Here is an 18344-nt window from a genome sequence, read left to right on the forward strand (position 1 = left end):
CCTGAGAAGGGCTGACGGCAGAGTGGCTGGGCAGGGCCTCACAGGAAGCCTGGATTTTATTCTAAGAGCAGTAGGAAGCCACCGAAGCGTTGAAAGCAGGGGAGTGACGTTACATGAGAAATTCTAGAGGAAACGGATGGCATGGTAGCAAAAATGAAAACAGGGAGGAGAGTTAGGAAGTTAGACGTGTGACACATAGTGGTGGCTGAACCCGGGCCATGGCAATGGAAATAAAGAGAACAGATTGAAAATATATTCTAGGGACCAATCAGTAGGATTTGCCAGTAGACTGAAATGGGGAGAATCAAGAAAGACTAGGCTTTGGGGCTGGGTGGGCTGGGGGTCCTCCCCATCCCACATAGCTCCTTTCTGAAAACTTTCCAAAACGTTTACCCTCCTGTGAACTAGTTTCCCTGCGCCTCTTGGCATTTGGGTATCTCCTCCACCACTTGTCCTGGCTGACATCTATGAACCACCTCTCCTCACCTCCTTCGCTCCTCTCCTCTCCAAGTCCTGCCATCCTTCTGAGTATCTTCAAGGTGCAGGCGAACCAGCCATCCAACACTTTGCCCCTCATGTTCTCAACCACCCTACCTCCAGCTTTATCCCGCCCTGCGCCAATTCGATCACGTCCCACACAGAGGCACCCGAGGCCTCGTCAGACCCAGACCTGCTCTCTCTCTGACGTGAATTCTGGCCTTCCGCTCTGACTGCAGCCTCCTCTTCTGGCTTACTCATCTAGTTCTACCACAGCTGTTTTCGAACCCCCTGAGTGCTCTTTCCTTCTCCCCTGTCCCTGTCCCTTCCATCCGGCTTGGATTCCACCCCAATCCTGTAATCCACTTCCCATTGCTGTCCTGTTCATTCCGGTTGGCACTACTGGCTACACAGTCATGGCCGTTCTCAAATTTGGCACTTGTTTTCTCTGCACTTACTGTTTGGCTGCCTAAGTCCTCATCTTTCACGTCTCCATGAGTCCTAAGCCAGGGCAAATTCCCACCCATACACACCCAGAGCATCCTCACTTCCTTCTCTCATTACACCCTTCTTCCTCACCAGACTTCAGTGAAGCTCGAGAGGAAGGACCATTCTGATCTAACTTCAGTGTCAGCAGCTAGTGGTGCCTGGCATGCCACAAATACTGTTATGGAGTGATTTCATATTTTAAAAACTGAAACATTGAAAGTGGAGAAATTTTTGAGTTGAAATGTAAAATCGTAACATTTGGTCTTTTACCAAACATACCTAGTCAGTAACCCTTTGTATGTAAAGGAAATACCGCCCCACTAGGCAAGTGATATAAAATTGCCTTGCCACCAACAGAAACTGATTTTACGTTGATCAATTCTATTGATCTCCCCCGTGACCGAGGGCAAAACATATCTGGCTGATGTTAGGATCTATTCAGCAGCGCAGAGTATCTGAAACATGGACTATTATAAATGCTCGTGTATTTATTCATTTTTTGGGAAATTTTCATTTTAAAAAGCTAATGCTGAAAATCACCTTTGTAAAAGTTGATGGCATTAAATCCACTGGAAAAGACTGGTTGGTGTATGTCAGCATGTTAGAGTGGGAGGTCTCAACAATGTAGCAAATCTGTTACATAGAACTATCATATTATTATTAATCTTAGCCATCTTTAAAATTTTTTTTGCTAAAAATCGCCAAGCATACTAGTCAAATTAAAGCCTTAAAAATTAAAAAATATGAGTTGCATCTTAATAACAATAACTACTGGTTTGCATTTAGAAGTGTCTATAATCTCCTCAATTATGTTTTATGCTTGACACTCACATACTTAGAATACTGAAGTCAAATCCCAAATACAAGCAACAAATTTGTTTTCCCTTCTACCAATTTTTTGGAAAAGATTAAATCAGCTAACTGGCTAAATAATAAGGAATCCCCCCCCCCCAAAAAAACAGTCATCAGATTATAAACACAAGCAGGAGAAAACCGTGGCACTTTTGCTTTAAAAAATTTCAAAACATTCTGAAATTATCTTCGACTTCTCAGTTCATTCTCTAAGTCAGTCCTATATTAAACTGCTTCAGAAAAGATTCCTCAATAGACTATAATTCAAAAAATACAGTTATATATAACCACTAGAGTTTTTACTCTCAGATATATCGTTTATTTTCTTTTTTTCCTCTAAAGTAGTTACTCTGAAAACAAATCAAACTACATGATATATAGACAACGCTGACATCAGGATGCAACTTCTATTTTTGAGAAAATTATATTTTCCTTTATCTACTTATTAATATTTATTAGGCAAGAATGCTATGACAGGATAACAAGAAGAGCCAAGTGTTTCTATAAATTGTTACATTTTGGGGAAACAAAATGAGGAAGGTGGTTAATATTTATACTAAATTTCCTTCATATTCATCTTTCCAATGGAAACTTCAAAAATAATCTGAATATCGTAGAGACAGAGAATAATCTTTCTCATGTTACAAAATTTGCTTTCCTGAAACTTCTGCAGTGTGCAAACTGCAAATATTAGCACCATAAACTATACACATTGCAAACTGCAGACAAACAGCTGAGCCCAACAGCATCGACACGGCCTCACGGGGGAGTCACAAGCAGGACGTGGGAAGATTCTGTAAAGAAGGAGGAGTGAAAATAGAAAGCCTTCACTCCTGGTCATTCAGTCGGCCCGGTCATGCCAGTCGACCACTTTTCCGCTAATCGGGCAGGTCAGGATTTCTTGGGGCACAGACCTCACCTATCACAGGGCAGCTTCCTGTTCTCTGCGGTGATGGGCACAGCAGTCCTGAGAACCAGGCAGGCCAGCACTTTGACATCTGTGGGCAGAAGTGATCTAGAAAGGTTTCGCAGTCTCCTTTGGGTCACACGGCTCACGAGTTCTGGAGCCGGCACGTGCTTCAAGAATCAGCCTCTGGAAAGGCTGGGGCCCTTTCTATCCCATCACGCAGGAACGTGGCGCCAGGCTGACTGTGAGTGGTGGAAAGCGTCAAGCCAAGTCCATGTTTGCCTTCTTGCTCCACCGTTTCCGGTGTTTCTCTGGTGGAAGTTTCCTAACCCGATTTGCTCGTCTGTGAAATGAGATTGATATTACCCTGCCTTTCGGGCTTGTCGGGAGAATCAAATGGGGCAGAGTTTGCAAAATCTCTGGCACCAGGTAGCTGCTCAATAAATGGTCGTGTCCAACCGCCACCAGCAACCTGTGGCACTTCCATGAGCAGCCCTCGGGTCTTCAGGCTGCACGCTCTGTCTCTGTGCACACTCTGCCCCAGGATGACAGGGCACACAGCCATCGGGCGTTCTTTTGGTTTATGCAGCTCCAAAATCAGACATTCCAACGGATGACATTTCAAGTCACAAATAAGCCACTCCTCCTAACGACACGCCTCCTCCCTCCTCCGCCTGGATCAGGAGCTGCTGCTGACCTGCTGCTCAAGCCCATGCCACGGCTGCACGCCCATAAAGGCATCACTCAGATAATGCACACAAAGTAAGACTTGTCTTTAAGGGAGGAGCTTGCTTTCTTAAAGAGAAGAAACAAAGTCTTGGAATAAAAGAGAGATTAGGCACCACTGCCTTGACTGATGGATTTTTTAAATGTTAGCTATAAACATACAATTCATATAAACAGGGAACTTTAGTTAGCCACAAATAGATTTATTCTCATTAAAGAAATCAGGCTGATCTCAAACTCTAAATACCACATAATAATCCTAAATCTATCATCATAATTAGTGAGCCGGAAATTATCCAGAATATACAGAATTATCAGAGCTTTGAGTGAAGCCTGCAAATGCCTCGATATTCCATCAGTGATTTTAATTTAGAATTTAAGAAGCAGTAAGTTTCTTCACTTAACCAACAGGGTTGTCAGACACAATGATCAGGAATAAAAGGGCAATTTGCTTAAAAACAAGCTTAAAAATTAAATAATGTAATCAGGTAGGCCCAAGGAGTTTTTCCTAGGAAAGCTTCTCACTAAAAATTGTCCCATCTCTAACCACGCCTGAGCCCTATATTCGTTTCTTAAGTAGTAATTGTCAGGTTATCTTAAGTATTCCAGAAGATCCCCCATCTGTTCCCAGACTAGCCCCAGAGTGGCACACCGTGCAGAGCAGACTTTCTGCACCTCAGCTCCACTGACACCCTGGGCTGGATAATTCTTTGCCGTGGGGGGCTGTCCCGGGCATTGCAGGATGTTTAGCAGCATCCCTCGTCTCTTCCTATGAGACGCCGGTAGCACACAACCTGACCCCAAGTTGTGACAACCAAAAATGTCTCCAGATATGGCCTATCATCCCCTAGGTGGCCAAACTGCTCTGCGTTGAGACCTGCTGACTTGGTCATTCCTCTGGTGTCTCCGTCCCCACGAGAGCCTTGCGCAGTGCACACGCAACCCCTGGACCGGTCACATACTGACCCAGTAGGCACTGTTGACGCCTCCGAACAGTCAGGAGCCCCCGTCCCACGGTGGGTGCCACCTGCACCTCTTCACAGATGAGGAAACTGCAGGGTCAGGAAGACGAAGGAACTCGACTGCTATTCAGTGCCGGAGCCAAGATTTTAAATGAGGTCTATTAAAGCTTTTTATACGCATCTTCAGAGGCGAAAGGACCTCTGAAGAAAGAAGGCAGAACAGTCGAGTTAAACACAAAACAAACCCACAAGATGCAGACCCAAGAAGGGGTTTGACCAATTCCACCCACGGTGTAACCTTAGGAGACGGCAGGTCCCTTCCCTCCCTGGGTCTCCGCTCTTCCCCAGCGATATGAAAAGACTCCTCCCACCTCCAGCACACAGGTGACGCGAGCTAGGCCACACGAGTGTAATTATCACCGATGACGTTTTTATGCTCACGGTCCGTTATCAGCACCCTAGTGTTCTCCTCCAGATTCACCTTCCTCCCTCCTTTGGTCTCTGTTCCCACGTTACCCTGCCAGGACTGCCCTCTGAAGGAGCACACAACCTCACTCGCTCTCTCTAGTCCCTTTACGTCTCTTCCTGGTGCTCACCCTACCCCTCATCACGTGATGTGTTTGTCCACCCGGCTCCTGCACTAGATTTAAAGATGTTTAATTCTGTTTTCTTTTCACCCCTGTCACCTAGCATAGTGCCTGCCATGTAGTGGGCACCCAGACTTTGCTCAGTGGATTGATTGTAAAAAACTAAACGAGAGATTATAACTATGTGTGGTGATGGGTGTCAACCCGACTTATTGTAGTGATCATTTCACAGTATATACATACACCAAATCATCATGTTGTACACCTAAAACAAACACAGGGTTATACATCAATTAAATTTCAATAATAAGAAAAGTGAACAAAAAAGAAAAACTAAATGGTGAAATCTGAAGTAACGACGTGGGGGACTCAGATGGATCTTGATTAGCGATGAGACAAGAAGGCTCAGGAGAAAGTGCCACAGCACAGGCCAAAGCTTTAGGACGGTGCTTCTCAAGGTGTAACGTTCCTGGAGGCTCTTGCTAAAATTCAGACTCTGATTCAGTGAGCCTGGGGGCTGAGACTCCGGTGTCTAACACGCTCCTAGGTGATGTCGGTATTGCTGGCCCACCTCACATAGCCAGCCCCACACAATCAGAGAGTGCATTTGGGCAGCATCTAAAACAGCTCTGCACTGAGAGGAGAGTCAGGGCCGAGAGGACTAACTGGACGAGTTATTTGCTAACGAAGAGGACCTGCCACACTTCTCTGTGCTGCTGCCCTCTCAGTCCTCAGGCTGGTAAGAGGCATGGAATACTTCATGGAATTAACAATCTGCAAATCCCAGTACTAAATAATCTCATATTCACATGGCACCTTTTCCATAATGCAATGATCATTTATATACCTTTTGGTCTTCTTTGGGAAGTAACATACTGCAATGTGTAATATTAAAAAATACATTCAGCTTCATTTCTGATTGCCACTTAAGTAATACAAAATACTAATGACTAATGTGTCTGATTTTAATAATAGATTAGCAAAAGCTCTCTTTTCCAGTTATTCTGCTGTAACATTACTTAATACAATGCAGCACATACACAACCTCTGAATTTAGTAGTTGGTAGAACAGGAGCAGCTGAAAATTACGAGATTAAAAGTAGCTAAGTGGAGGGGCCGGCCCGGTGGTGCAGCGGTTAAGTTCACACGTTCCACTTTGGCGGCCCGGGGTTCGCCAGTTCAGATCCCAGGTGCAGACCTACATATCGCTTATCAAGCCGTGCTGTGGCAGGCGTCCCACATATAAAGTAGAGGAAGATGGGCACAGATGTGAGCTCAGGGCCAGTCTTCCTCCAAAAAGAACCACCACCACAGCCACAACAACAAAAAAGAGGCTAAAGAGATAGAATAAACAAATGCAACCCCTCATCTTAAAAAAAAATGTAGCTAAATGGAGGAGAGAATCCGTATGTATTCCAAGTTCAAGACCAGCCAATTGACCCTCCAGTTTCGACTTGGATAATAACGTAATCAGGACCAAAATGAAGAGGAGCACTGAGCATCGTCATTTCCAACTTAAAAATTATGTTTACTTATGAGAGCCCCTGGTAACAGTAAAATGCTCCATTTATTTTTATCACAAAAGGCAGTTTTAAATCAAATCAGCAAATTACAACTATAAAATTATCAAAACACCTCTTTTTATTCCTAATTTAAAATCAAGTGACACTTTATGCAAGAAAAAATATAACTAAAACAAATTCATTTATAAATTAATAAGTTAATAGGTTTCACTAATGGCTTCATAGAACAAATGGCAGAAGGGAACAACAGAATTTTTAAGACATCCATTTCCAAAGCTAAACTAAGTTTATGATTTCTTTGTCCTCTTCTACTCAAATGCACTATAGTGATCATTTTTTAAAGGATAATTCATTCACGTGTTCACAATGTAAATTTTTACTCAGTATCTTTGAAGTATTGATTTTTCACCTTGACATTTCTAGGAAAAATGCATCGTAATTTTATCAAGTGAAAAATTTCAGCTTTCCTCAAAAAAACATCTTTGACTTAAATTTTATTAAAAACTCAAACTACTGCTGATGTCCAACACTTACTTAAAAGCCTCCTAAAAGATATGAAGTGGGTATTCTCAAGTCACAGGGAGAAACTGGATATACCTTAAACCTTACACGAATAAAGAATTTCACAAATAATCTCTGTTCTCTGAAGCTCAATTTTTTGGCATGTTTACCAGAAATAAGCTTTTCAAAACCCAAGTCAATTCAGGTTCAGGCAGTGGCTTGCTTCCTACTGATAGGCTAAACTTCTTTCCTTTCTCTTCACAATCTTAATAGCTCCAAACACATTAATCTTATTTATTGCTGACCAATGTCCCCACCATCTGCTCTTGCTAGTATTCCATCGGAAAATATAACTTTTTTTTAGTATATTCAGCCCCAGTAATTTGTATTCTGAATATTTTATTACAAAGCAAGTACATGGGGGCAGGGAGGTGGTGAGAATAAATATGACCATCCAAATAATTATTTGTACATGGTTTGTAAACAAAATCACTGACTGAAATATGAAAGGCAATTCTACAAATATTTTGCATTTCTGCTCTCACATTCAGCTGCCAAAATTCCAACTGATATTTCAGTACTGAACATTTTTAACAAACAGTACTTTCAGGCTGTTCAAGATGTTTTTGTATTTTAGTTCCAGATGGAGTACTGGTTCAGCTGGGTGAATGACTAAATATAATCTAGAGTGATCATTTCTTATTAAATCATAAAATGCATATTATTTATTTTGGGTTTGGAAATCAGAAAAATAATTTCCATCGTTAAATGCTATGGGAAGCCTTGAAATTCTCTCATAATCATACATCCAATTCTAAAACATTTTACTTACATGTTGTATAAGCTTTAAATTACATACATAAATGAAGAGACAGGATTTAAAAGCAAAAAAAATGTTCCCCCTTATAAATCTTTCTTTACTACTTAATATTTAGCTGAGAATGAAAATGTTCTTTTATCTTGTATTACAAACTAGTTGTTTGTGATACTATTTTTTCCAAATTAAGATGTTTACCCATACTGAAATGACAGTAATTCAAAATCTCAAGTTTCAAGACAGAAAATTTAAATGTACTTATTAGAAATATACTATTATGCAAGGCACTCCATTTTCGCCCATCTTTTCCCAAGTAGTACCACCTTGTCTCCTTTTATGGGTCACACACACTAGCATTATCGGCAAAAATACCATTCTATCAATCATCGATACCACCTTTCTCTCCTTGCCAAACATCAATTTGTTTCAGAGGGTTAACAAAATCAAAGAGGGAACGAAATGAAAACCTGTAGTTTTCTATTCATTCTACCAGTCTTCCCTAGAAATCTCCCCAGATCACATTTGAATCTTGGCTTCACACCACACTCCTGGGATTCCCCGGCAGGAACCCTGACAGTTCATGGGGACGTGACGAGTCCTCCAAACACTTCTAGTTGAAATCTGGAAGGTCTGGTAGCTGCGTGGCCGTGGGAAACAAGTCCATTGACATCAACCTCCTCAGACCCCTTCCCACTCTCCTTACACAACAGTCCTTCCTTCCCTTTCCAACACAAACCTGTCACAACAACTTTAATACTCTGTTTTCTACACTAAGTTCGACATTCATAGCTTATCATATTCAAATAAATCCTGAACAAACTAGGCTAAGTCTAGTCACAACCTAATCTTTTCCTTAGTAAAAATGAGGCAATTTAAAAAGTTAAGAGTAATGGTTTCAGATTACTGTTGCAGATTTTCTAAACTAAACCACTAAGAGATCAGCTAAATTACTGACATAAACACTCATAAAACAATACACAGCTAACTATTCCGAATGTGACTAAGTATAGAAATATCTACAATATCTTAGCAGACTTCATAAAAAAAAAAATTAAACGTTTGGAACTTCTGCAGCATTGTCTCCCAAATCCAAAGGAATAAAATTCCACAGCAACTTGCCTTACAAACATAATCCCTAACAATATTAACGTAATTTTAAGATGTTCATTGAAAGGCTACTTCTAACAGTGGAAAGTAGTGCAAGGTCGATTTTTAAAAACGTTTTAATGCCTTTATGCAGTGCTATGAACTTTGCTCGGTTTTCTAATGCTGTGCTTATGACTGAGTAAAATTTACATATTGGGTCTATGAAATGCAAACGTTTTCATAGTAATTTCCCTTCCGGTACCTTATCCATTTGCAAGAGGAAAACTCTAGGTCTCGTCCAGTCTGCTTCATAATCTCTGCTAAGCACTTTAGTTGTTCGGGGCCACGAAGTAAGAAACTGCAGCCTCAGAAAGGATGTTCCCAGTTCCACCGCTGAAGTGATCAAGGTCATGGGTATCTATTCGCGGAGACCCACAATGACACCCACTGACAGTTCTCATTCTCCTCCAGAAAGGAGAACTCTCTCTCAAGTCTGCACTTGGCTTCCTCACAGCAAGAGCCTCGCTTATGCGCAACCAGACATCAAACAGTCATGGTGCTGACCTTGTCATTCAGTTTTGCAATCTGCTCTGAAAATTAATCTAAAAATGTCCTTCCAGACTTAAAAAGCTGTATTTACCCCAAAACGCAAGGTTAAAACTTTAGCTCCCAGTTCAGACCAACTTTACAACAGAAAATGCTTATAAAACAATATTCTTACTTAAAGTAGAACGAACAAATAAGCCAGTCACAAGTTAAAATTAAACAATACTTTCCAAAGTAAACTTAAAAACTAATATTAATTAGGGAGTTTCCAACTTTTTACAATCACTCACACTTTTCCTTTGTCCTAACACAATTTGCCTTTATACACTGCACTTGTAAATTTCTTTTTTTGGAGGGTTGGGGATGTGGTTTTTGTCTGAATTCCTAAATTCTGTGCAATCACTTAATCACATATGACAGTAATTTTGACTGCAATTGTTTTGGTAAGAAAATTTATTTGAAATTCTCACCAACCAATGGAAGCTGTGTGATTTTATGAGTTACTAAAGAAAAGATTTAATATATAAACACAAAGATTAGCCACCTTTTTCCTAGATTGGGAATGTAAACAGAAGCTCACCACAGTTGTCTGTTAAGAGTTATTTATTAATTGTTCCACAATAGTACTAAAGTTCACATCAAACCAAAGTACCAAAAGAAGTCTGAACTAAAAGAATGACAAAATAAGAACAGAGTTTTCCAATCACAGATCTCTTCTAGTTACTTAAATTTTCCAGGGACTCCCGTCAATATCCGAGTAAATTCGTATTTCCTATTTTCCTTCAAAACCTATTCCTTTTCTTCTCCATTCTAAGATATCCCTTACCTCCCTTCACGACAACCTCTGCCCATTCTTCTTTGATTCCCCACAAACACAGGGAACACACTTTCCCCTTTGGAGCATAACGTCCAGATCTTTACAAACAATCTCCTCCAGCTATTGATCTCCATTTCCCGAGAGACAACCTACTTCAACATATAACATGCTTTACAAGGCTTATCTTGCACAGAACGTTTCAACCTAGCTAGTCACACGCAGGCTGCATGAAGTAGTCTTCATGTTCTTCAGAACTCAACACTATTCCTTTCAGGTAAAACGGTGCGGGCTTTCATTTTTGCCAAGATACGTAAGCAAGTTCTGTGTAAACAACCGCAGTGGTTGACTGTAGTCACTACACACTCTTCACACACTTCTTTGTTCACGGAAAATACTGAACTATTGTCAAGTCTAGCATCTCTACGGGCCTTGTTGTCAAATAAGAAACTGTGCAAACAACTCTAAATTCTATTCAGCTCACTATCTGACCAGCTTATCATAAAACTCTATGGGTTTACGTAACCTAAATGTATTCCATAAATGCTAAGTAATTGATTGAATTGCAGATAAAGAAACTGTAAAGGACCCTACCAGTTGAAGCTTTTCTAGTTTAGGTATTGACTAATTTATTCGTATAACAAAATTTCAATATTTAGGCAGTCTTCTAAGGCTGGGATTCTTAACTTGGGGTGCAAAGGTTAAGAACTTTTTAGGGAGGGTTCCTGTGAGCATCTAGATTGGCTTGTAAATTTTCGCATGCAAACCTATTTCTGCTAATGTATGGGAGTAGGGAGGCACCAATTCTATCATCAGCTGCCCACAGAGTCTGGGACCCTAAAAATGTTGTGCACTTCTTCCCTAGAGTGAGCCAAAGGTTCATCAAGAATTTAAGTAAAATCTACTTAAGTTAGTCACATACAGTAAATACTTTTTTAAAAAGCAAAATAGGTACAAAGAAAGCAAAACTAATTTTAAAAGCATATGCCCTCTTTATGGGAACAATCTCTTTTAAAACTAACTATAATCTCACAGAGGATTTTTTTGATCCAGAGTTAAGACAACAGAATTCCCAGATGTGGTCTTCATGCTCATGTTCATTTCAAGCGATAAATTATAAGGACATAAAAAATGTAACAACTGGAAGTAAGAGAACATTTTTTCCTCAACATCTATCAGGAACTCTCCATCATCTCAGAGGGTACAAGCAGCCCAGCACACCACCACAGCTCTCTCCTCTTGACCAGCAGGAGGGACCCTGTAACAGAAATACGCATGGACCACAGCTGACATGGCCTCAGGCAGCGTGACGCCTGGATCCTATCAGAGCACTAACAAAGGAATCTTCCATGACATTTTAAAAATGAGAGCCTGTCATTCAGTATCGTAGAAGACACGAAGACCATAAAACTCAGAAAATGATAGTCTTCAGATGTAGTCTACTCTAAAAATATAACTTTGAAGTTCAGAAGCTAATTTTTTTTTAGGGAAGTTCTTCAGTTTAATAAGAACCTATGAATTTGGAAGCTAAGGATGACGTGTGTCCTCACAAGGCCATATTGCTCAAACTGTCACCCAGTTCAGGCTTAAATGCTACTCATGGCAAATAACTACAAAATGTCAGATACCAGGAATGAACAAAAATTCCTGTCTCTCTCATCTGATTAGTGTAATGCAAAAAACCTAAATTTGAGGTAGAAATATTTGTATTAACGTTTGCAATTTCCAAAAAACATTAAAAGATTTTAAGCACAGATTTTTTTTCACATTTTTCTCTTCTCATTATTGAATTTCTTCACAAATTACTGACCAGCAACTGCTAAACTATGGTGGCCCTTACCCTGAATTGATAGCAGCACAACAGAAATGCAAAGCCTAGTTTCCTACTTTCTCCTCTAACACCTTCAAAGTAGAAACCTTAACTTTAAAATGATATTTAGATACAAACATTCCACAGAAGGAAAAAAAAAAGGAGTGGGTGGGAAAAAGTTAAAATGACAGGGTTAATGTAGAGCAGAGAATGCATCTGTGCAGAGCTCCAGGTGGGCATCAACGCAGAATGGGTGAGATTCTGCTGAGCACACTTGTTCAAGAAAATGACCAAATCTAGGGAATAACCTTGGCAAAGAGAAAGCTAATTTACTTTTTCCTAATCTTACGGGCCCACAAGTAGGTATTTCTCCACAGAGAAAGCCATGTTTAGCTTAAAATAATTTATCATTTCCCTACAACAGTATCATGTATGAAAAAGGCAAAGGGGCCTATTCTTCCCTTTAATATTTTTACTCCTAATTCCTCAACATTTGTAACCACTCAATTTCAAAGCAGTTTTCTCATGATTTTACAGACATCTACAATCTCTTCTCCCGCATCTTTAAAACTGAACATACATACTAATGTTGAAACATGTGTTCCGCATCTTCAACATTTACACGTTCTTAGCTCTTTCCTTCTAATATCTACGCTTCTAACCTTCTTTTAACATTAACTACGGTTTCACGATACTTCTTTCCTACTAAAAATGCTCAAGACCATTTTTATTTGTGGCATACTGTTATTTTATTACAACCTTTTTTGAGGCAAAAAGGATGCACCTAGAACCAAAAGACATTGGAAACTGATTTAAAATGAAGCCTCAATAAATACTCTCTCTGGAATAATATTTAGGATGGCTAACCCAATTTCAACAAAACATGTTCTTAATTTACACATTAAATTTCTCTTCTTCCATATAGTGCGCCACAAACACAAATATTGAACCAATTTTCAAATAAAATAAACCTAGAAACATGAAATACTTAAGTTAAAAAAAATACAATAAAAATACAAGTCCCTAAACTGCAGGTTATACCACTGATGTGAATATTTTATGAACTGTAGTTAATAGAAAAATCTGAAAAATGTGACTTCATATTAAGTGATATCTCCTTTCTTCAATTTTGTGATTAACAGGTCTTTTATTGGTAGTAAACTAGAGCAAACAATCAGAATAATACATATGCAGTATTCAGTACACACAATAAAAGTTAAAGAAAATTCAAAACCTGTAGAAAACAAAACACTGGAGAAAAGTCATACAGCTGAAGAGATACAGTGGTAAAGGTCCTCTCCATCCTTCCATTACAGCTTGTACTCTGTACCCGATAGAACTTACCGCACTTACCGAGGTAAGAAATACAGACTTTTTAGTACTGAGCGTATTTAGGAGAATTAAACACATTTTCTAAGAATCCTGCAATGACAAATAGGTGACCCTTTAGCTGGTAAAGCAGACTTAAGGGGGGAAAGCGGGGAGAGGAAATTAACTAGTATTTTGTAACCATTTTTAATAATTTCTTATTTTCCAAACACTGCTTTCATAAAAGAAGTGTTTTACACTTGCACAATATTAATTACTTTATTATACATGGAAGCCTGTGTAGGCTGATTACACAATAAGACTGCAAACAACCAGTGGTACTTTTCTGACGTCAGAAGAGTACATAAGACTGAAACATCACCAAAAGTACATAAAAAACTCATCAGCATAAACATCAAAGTACATTAAAAAATATAATCAGGAAAAAAATACAATTGCTAAAAAGTGGTTTAGAGCAGAGCCACTGTCTACCAGTAGCTTCAAATGGCAATTAGCGTTCATAGCAAGTTTTGATGACTTTACAAGACCCCTGTACAATACTGACTAATGCACCCTTCTAAAATGTACATTAAAGGCTGCCATTTCACAAAGAGGTTCTGACGTCACTACCACGATCCCTCACACTAGCTATGTCACCAGTTGAAATTACCACCTTACTGATATGATATCTACAGCTCTGAGTATGTGGGGTTTTATTATACATGGAAATCTGCACAGGTTTTGTTTTTAGAAAAGGTAGAGGGGATGTTTACCCTATTGTTTAGTATTTGGAGGCCGTAAGGCATATAAAATGCATAATGAATTATCTATTGGAATGTAAATCATTCTAAGATTGAAACTGTCAAGATGGGGAGAAGAGGAAACAAGGCAGGCCCAGAACTCTAAGAAAGGACAGGTTAAGAGTAAGAATAAAAAAAAAAAAAAAAAAAACAGAAGTGTGGGTGATAAGTAATAGCACAGACAAGAGCAGGATGTTTTAGGCCATGTATAATAAATACCGCATACCCCAAATTTCGAAGAATCATGTAATTCCAACTCGGGTTCTAACACTGGAACCAACCAACCACGTGGGCTTCAACACTGTGCTGGATGTCAGTAGATCTTAATGGAAGTAGAGCCTTGTTACAGTTGGGATAAGGAGAGGGTGCTTTTTCTTCTTCTTCTATTAAAGCTATCATTCCAGGCTTTGATCAAAGATCCAAGAATATTTGTTCTACCAGGCTGGAATGAATGTGGTTTGGAAGTTCAGAGTACATTTAAAAGCTGCAACAAAATATAGGTAGCCAACATCTCAGAATTTTGGATCAGCCCAGATGGAGACAGCAATTTGAAATGTTTTCGATCCCTTACTTAAATGATGAAATGTATACCATACTATCTGTAAATTGGATATTCCATTACAGTGATAACGTACAGAATTCCCATGCGTTATTACACTTTCCTGAGAGTAAAGCAATTAGAATAACCTTAATCCTAGCAACAAAGTTTTTTTTGTGTTTTTCTTGTTTTGTTTTTTTGTAGGGTTTTTTTGTTTTGTTTTTTTTTTTTGCATTTAACTTTTGGGCTAGTCCCTGACGATCTATACATGTAAATTTGATTGCTAAACATTGTCACTTTGAATGTCAAACTATTTTTAATCTATTGATTTTGATTAAAAATCATAATACAAACAGAGCTAAAATCACGCTAACAAAATAAACTAAATATGAAAAGTTGCATTGAAAGGGCATTACATTATTCTTAATAGGATCGTGTAGAAACATTCCAATGGCAGTGTTCTCAAAATAAAACAAAATTACGTTAGAAGACCTCCAGCCTGGTCACTCTGGGGACCTTACCTGTAACTCTGGCTGGTGGGTGTCTTTACTCTTGTACTACATGGCTCACTCACATCAGACATCATGTTTGTATACCCTGAGAAATCTGAGACTGAAGTCCTTACTCTATGGTCCACTTCTCCATTCGAGTTAGTGATAAAGGTCATTGGCACCCTGCTGCCCGACTTAAACTGAGAACCAAACGCCTGTGCAAAGTTCTCAATCTGGTACGTTGTTCTAGGCTCTATGTCTTTCTGAGGATCTATCTGGCTAGCTAACTCCTGAGATGGCATCTGAAAGCTTGTGGAGGACTCTAGGTTTTTCTGTTGTTCCTTCTGGCTAGTCAATTTCTGAGATGAGGACTGGAAGGCTGACGAAGTCTCTAAGTTCTTCTGAGACTCTATCAAATCATCCAGCTCCTGGGAAGGTGTCAACTGCTGATGTGTGGCATCCAGAGCAGATAAATAAAGACCTGGCTGAGATCCAAACAACATCCCAAAAGGAGGCTTTGGCAAGGAAGATGGCAACACTGAGGTAACGGATTGGCCGAAACCACACTCCAAAGGAGATGTAGTGTATATCTGTTTTTCTGGAAATAAAGTGTGGTTGTGGAGAGGTGAAGACAAACTGACAAACTGGAAACCGTGTCCAAGAGTAAAACCTGCATTAGTGGATTTTTCAAAAGCCTGCTGGAGGTATTTGGAGTATTCTTGCAACATACTCGCCTTCTCACTCGAAGGCGTTTGGGTGCCTGGGCTCAAATTTTCCTCCTGAACCAGTTCTGAGTGTTCTCCTGAGGTGTGTAAATCCACTCGAGGTTCCGTTATACTGAAAGGATCCTCTTTCTGGCTTTCTGATTTGTTGGAGTACTGATCCAAAATACTCTGTAAAACCTCATCGGGAATCCCAGACTTGTCGTGACAAGACTTAATGTCAGCACTTAGAGCTGAGGAGTCAATAAGTGACAATGGGGCCTCATTGTCCAAAACACTGACACCTGCAGACTGAATGACGGACGGCTGGGAGACCATGTGTCCCACGTTTATAGAAAAGGCACTGTTGCTGCTGGCAGTTGGTAAGTATCTTCTTTTCTTTGAAAACTGCATGGCGTCATCATAATTACTACCTATTTGACCTTGTTTTCCACTTGCACTCTGCAGAAGACTAATGGTCTCCACACTATTATTCGACACTATGCCAAGGGAACCACCTGGTTTCCCAGACAAGGACTTCTGTCCAACGATGTCTGGCAACGGCGACACAAAATTCAGGTAGTTTTTGTCTGTATTCTTTCTGCTTCCTTTCTTAAAGATCAGTTTTGGCACCCTTTTCTGTAGTTCATCTATCCCAGTGCCAATTATGCCCCCGCTGGAAGAGGCGGTGGGCATCTCTACAGAGTAACTCTGCAGGTTGATGTTATTGGAAATTTGTGATTCATTTGTTTTCCCCGCCTTGTGTTCCTTATTCTCCATCGCTATGCTCTTCGACTTCGTTTTCCTCCTTGAGGAACTTGTATTTCCCTGAGACAACGCAGCCAGGTTACCCATGTTGTTATGGTTTGCTGACCCAGGTTCTGCACTAGCGGCTCCTTTCGCTATGGCTTCACCACACGTGCGCCTGTGTTTCAAGAGTCTGTCCGTCCTTGAAAAATACTGTTGGCAAGTGTCACATTTATATGGCTTTTCTCCACTGTGCGTCCTCTTGTGTCTCTCCATGTGGTACTTCTGGATGAACTTCATGCTGCACTGATCGCACCCGAAGGGCTTCTCCCGGCTGTGGATCTTCTCGTGTCTCTGCAGCAGGTACTTCTGGATGAAGCCCATGCTGCACTGGCTGCACTGGAAGGGCCTTTCCCCGGTGTGGATGAGGACGTGCCTCCGCAGGTGGTAGGAGCTTCGGAAAGCGGCGCTGCAGTGGTCGCAGATGTGAGGTTTCTGACTTGGGGAGAGGATGGCCCCTTCTCCGTCTCCGACCAGAGAAGGTTTGGAAGATGCGCTGGGCTTCCTCTTGGCTTTGATTCCCTGAGATTCCGGCTTTGGCCTCTTCGCCTTTTTGACGTGAGTGTCCTGCTTTGGCTCCTCGGGGCCGGGGTGGTCATCAGTCCTGCCGCCGCCGCCCAGCAGCACGTCACGGGGGTGCTGGGCGGGCTGCTGCGGCGGCTGCTGCTGCTGCTGCGGGGGCTGTGGCTGCTGCTGCTGGGCGTGCTGGTGGAGGATACTGAGGTCCTGGATGACGCCGTGGCCGCCCCCGTCGCCGCCGCCCAGCCCCGGGGGTCGCTCCTCGGCCCCGGCGGCGAAGAGCCCCCCGTAGTGGTGGTGGTGGTGGGGCTGCGGCTGCGGCTCGTCGGGCTCGGCGGGTTTCTCCTGCTTGATGCTCACCAGCGACTGCAGGAAGCCCCAGGAGGTCCTCTGCGTCGGGAAGGCCGCCGACGCCGCCGGCTCCTTCTTGAAAGTCATGTCCGGGGCCGGCGGGGGGGGCTCGGCGGCCGGGGCCGCGGGGGGCAGCACGCACGGCGCCGGGGGGGCGGCCGCCGCCGGCCGGGTGAAGCTGGTGACCGGGGGCAACCGGTGGTTGAACAGGACCATGCCCGGGGGGAACGAGGGCTCCATCTCCGCCCGCCCGCCGGGCCCGCTGCCGCCGCCGCCGCCGCCGCCGCCGCCGCTCAGGAGCCCGCCGCCGACTTTCATGCCCCGGACGAGGCCTGGCTGAGGGAGAGGGGAGAGCAGGCCGTGGGACCCGGCCGGACCCCCGCCCGCCGCCGCCGCCGCCGCCCGCCCCCCGCGCCCAAGGCCCGCCCCGCTGGCCGCCCCACTTACGGTCCCGCCGCCGCCGCCGCCGCCGCCGCCGCCGCCGCCGCCTCCGGTTAATAAAAATAACGCCGTCCTCTCCACAATGGAATTAAAAGCCTCCCCCGCACTGCGCAGGCGCGGCGCGGAGCCTGCCGGGAACTCCCCGGCCCGGGCCGGAGGGGAGCTCGGCGGGGCCGGCGCGCCTGCGCCGCAGCTTCCGCCCGGCCCGCCTGTCAATCACCCGGGCGGTTGGGCGGAGGGGCGGCCCCGGGCTCGAGGGGCGGGGCCTCGGAAGCCCCCACCCACCGCCAC

At 42.4% G+C, this 18344-nt stretch overlaps 1 protein-coding gene across 3 annotated transcripts; it reads right to left on the minus strand.

The window, feature by feature from the left end:
- Positions 1–2114: 2114 nt before the first annotated feature.
- On the minus strand, positions 2115–18256 carry ZNF281 (zinc finger protein 281). 3 transcript variants are annotated; one of them, XM_070602017.1, is made up of 3 exons: positions 18060–18256; positions 15265–17948; positions 2115–4614 (listed from the first exon to the last, which is right to left on the minus strand). In XM_070602017.1, the coding sequence occupies exons 2-3, from the start codon at positions 17928–17930 to the stop codon at positions 4575–4577; spliced, it is 2706 nt and encodes a 901-aa protein (XP_070458118.1). In that variant the 5' UTR covers positions 17931–17948; positions 18060–18256; the 3' UTR covers positions 2115–4574. The 3 variants fall into 3 exon arrangements, with proteins under 3 accessions (XP_070458118.1, XP_070458115.1, XP_070458117.1); XM_070602014.1 differs by having other exon boundaries at positions 15265–17944; positions 18060–18152; XM_070602016.1 differs by lacking the exon at positions 2115–4614 and having other exon boundaries at positions 12822–17948; positions 18060–18179.
- Between the last annotated feature and the right edge of the window lie 88 nt (positions 18257–18344).

The sequence above is a fragment of the Equus przewalskii genome, chromosome 31 (genome assembly GCF_037783145.1).
Source record: "Equus przewalskii isolate Varuska chromosome 31, EquPr2, whole genome shotgun sequence".
Classification (NCBI taxonomy): domain Eukaryota; kingdom Metazoa; phylum Chordata; class Mammalia; order Perissodactyla; family Equidae; genus Equus; species Equus przewalskii.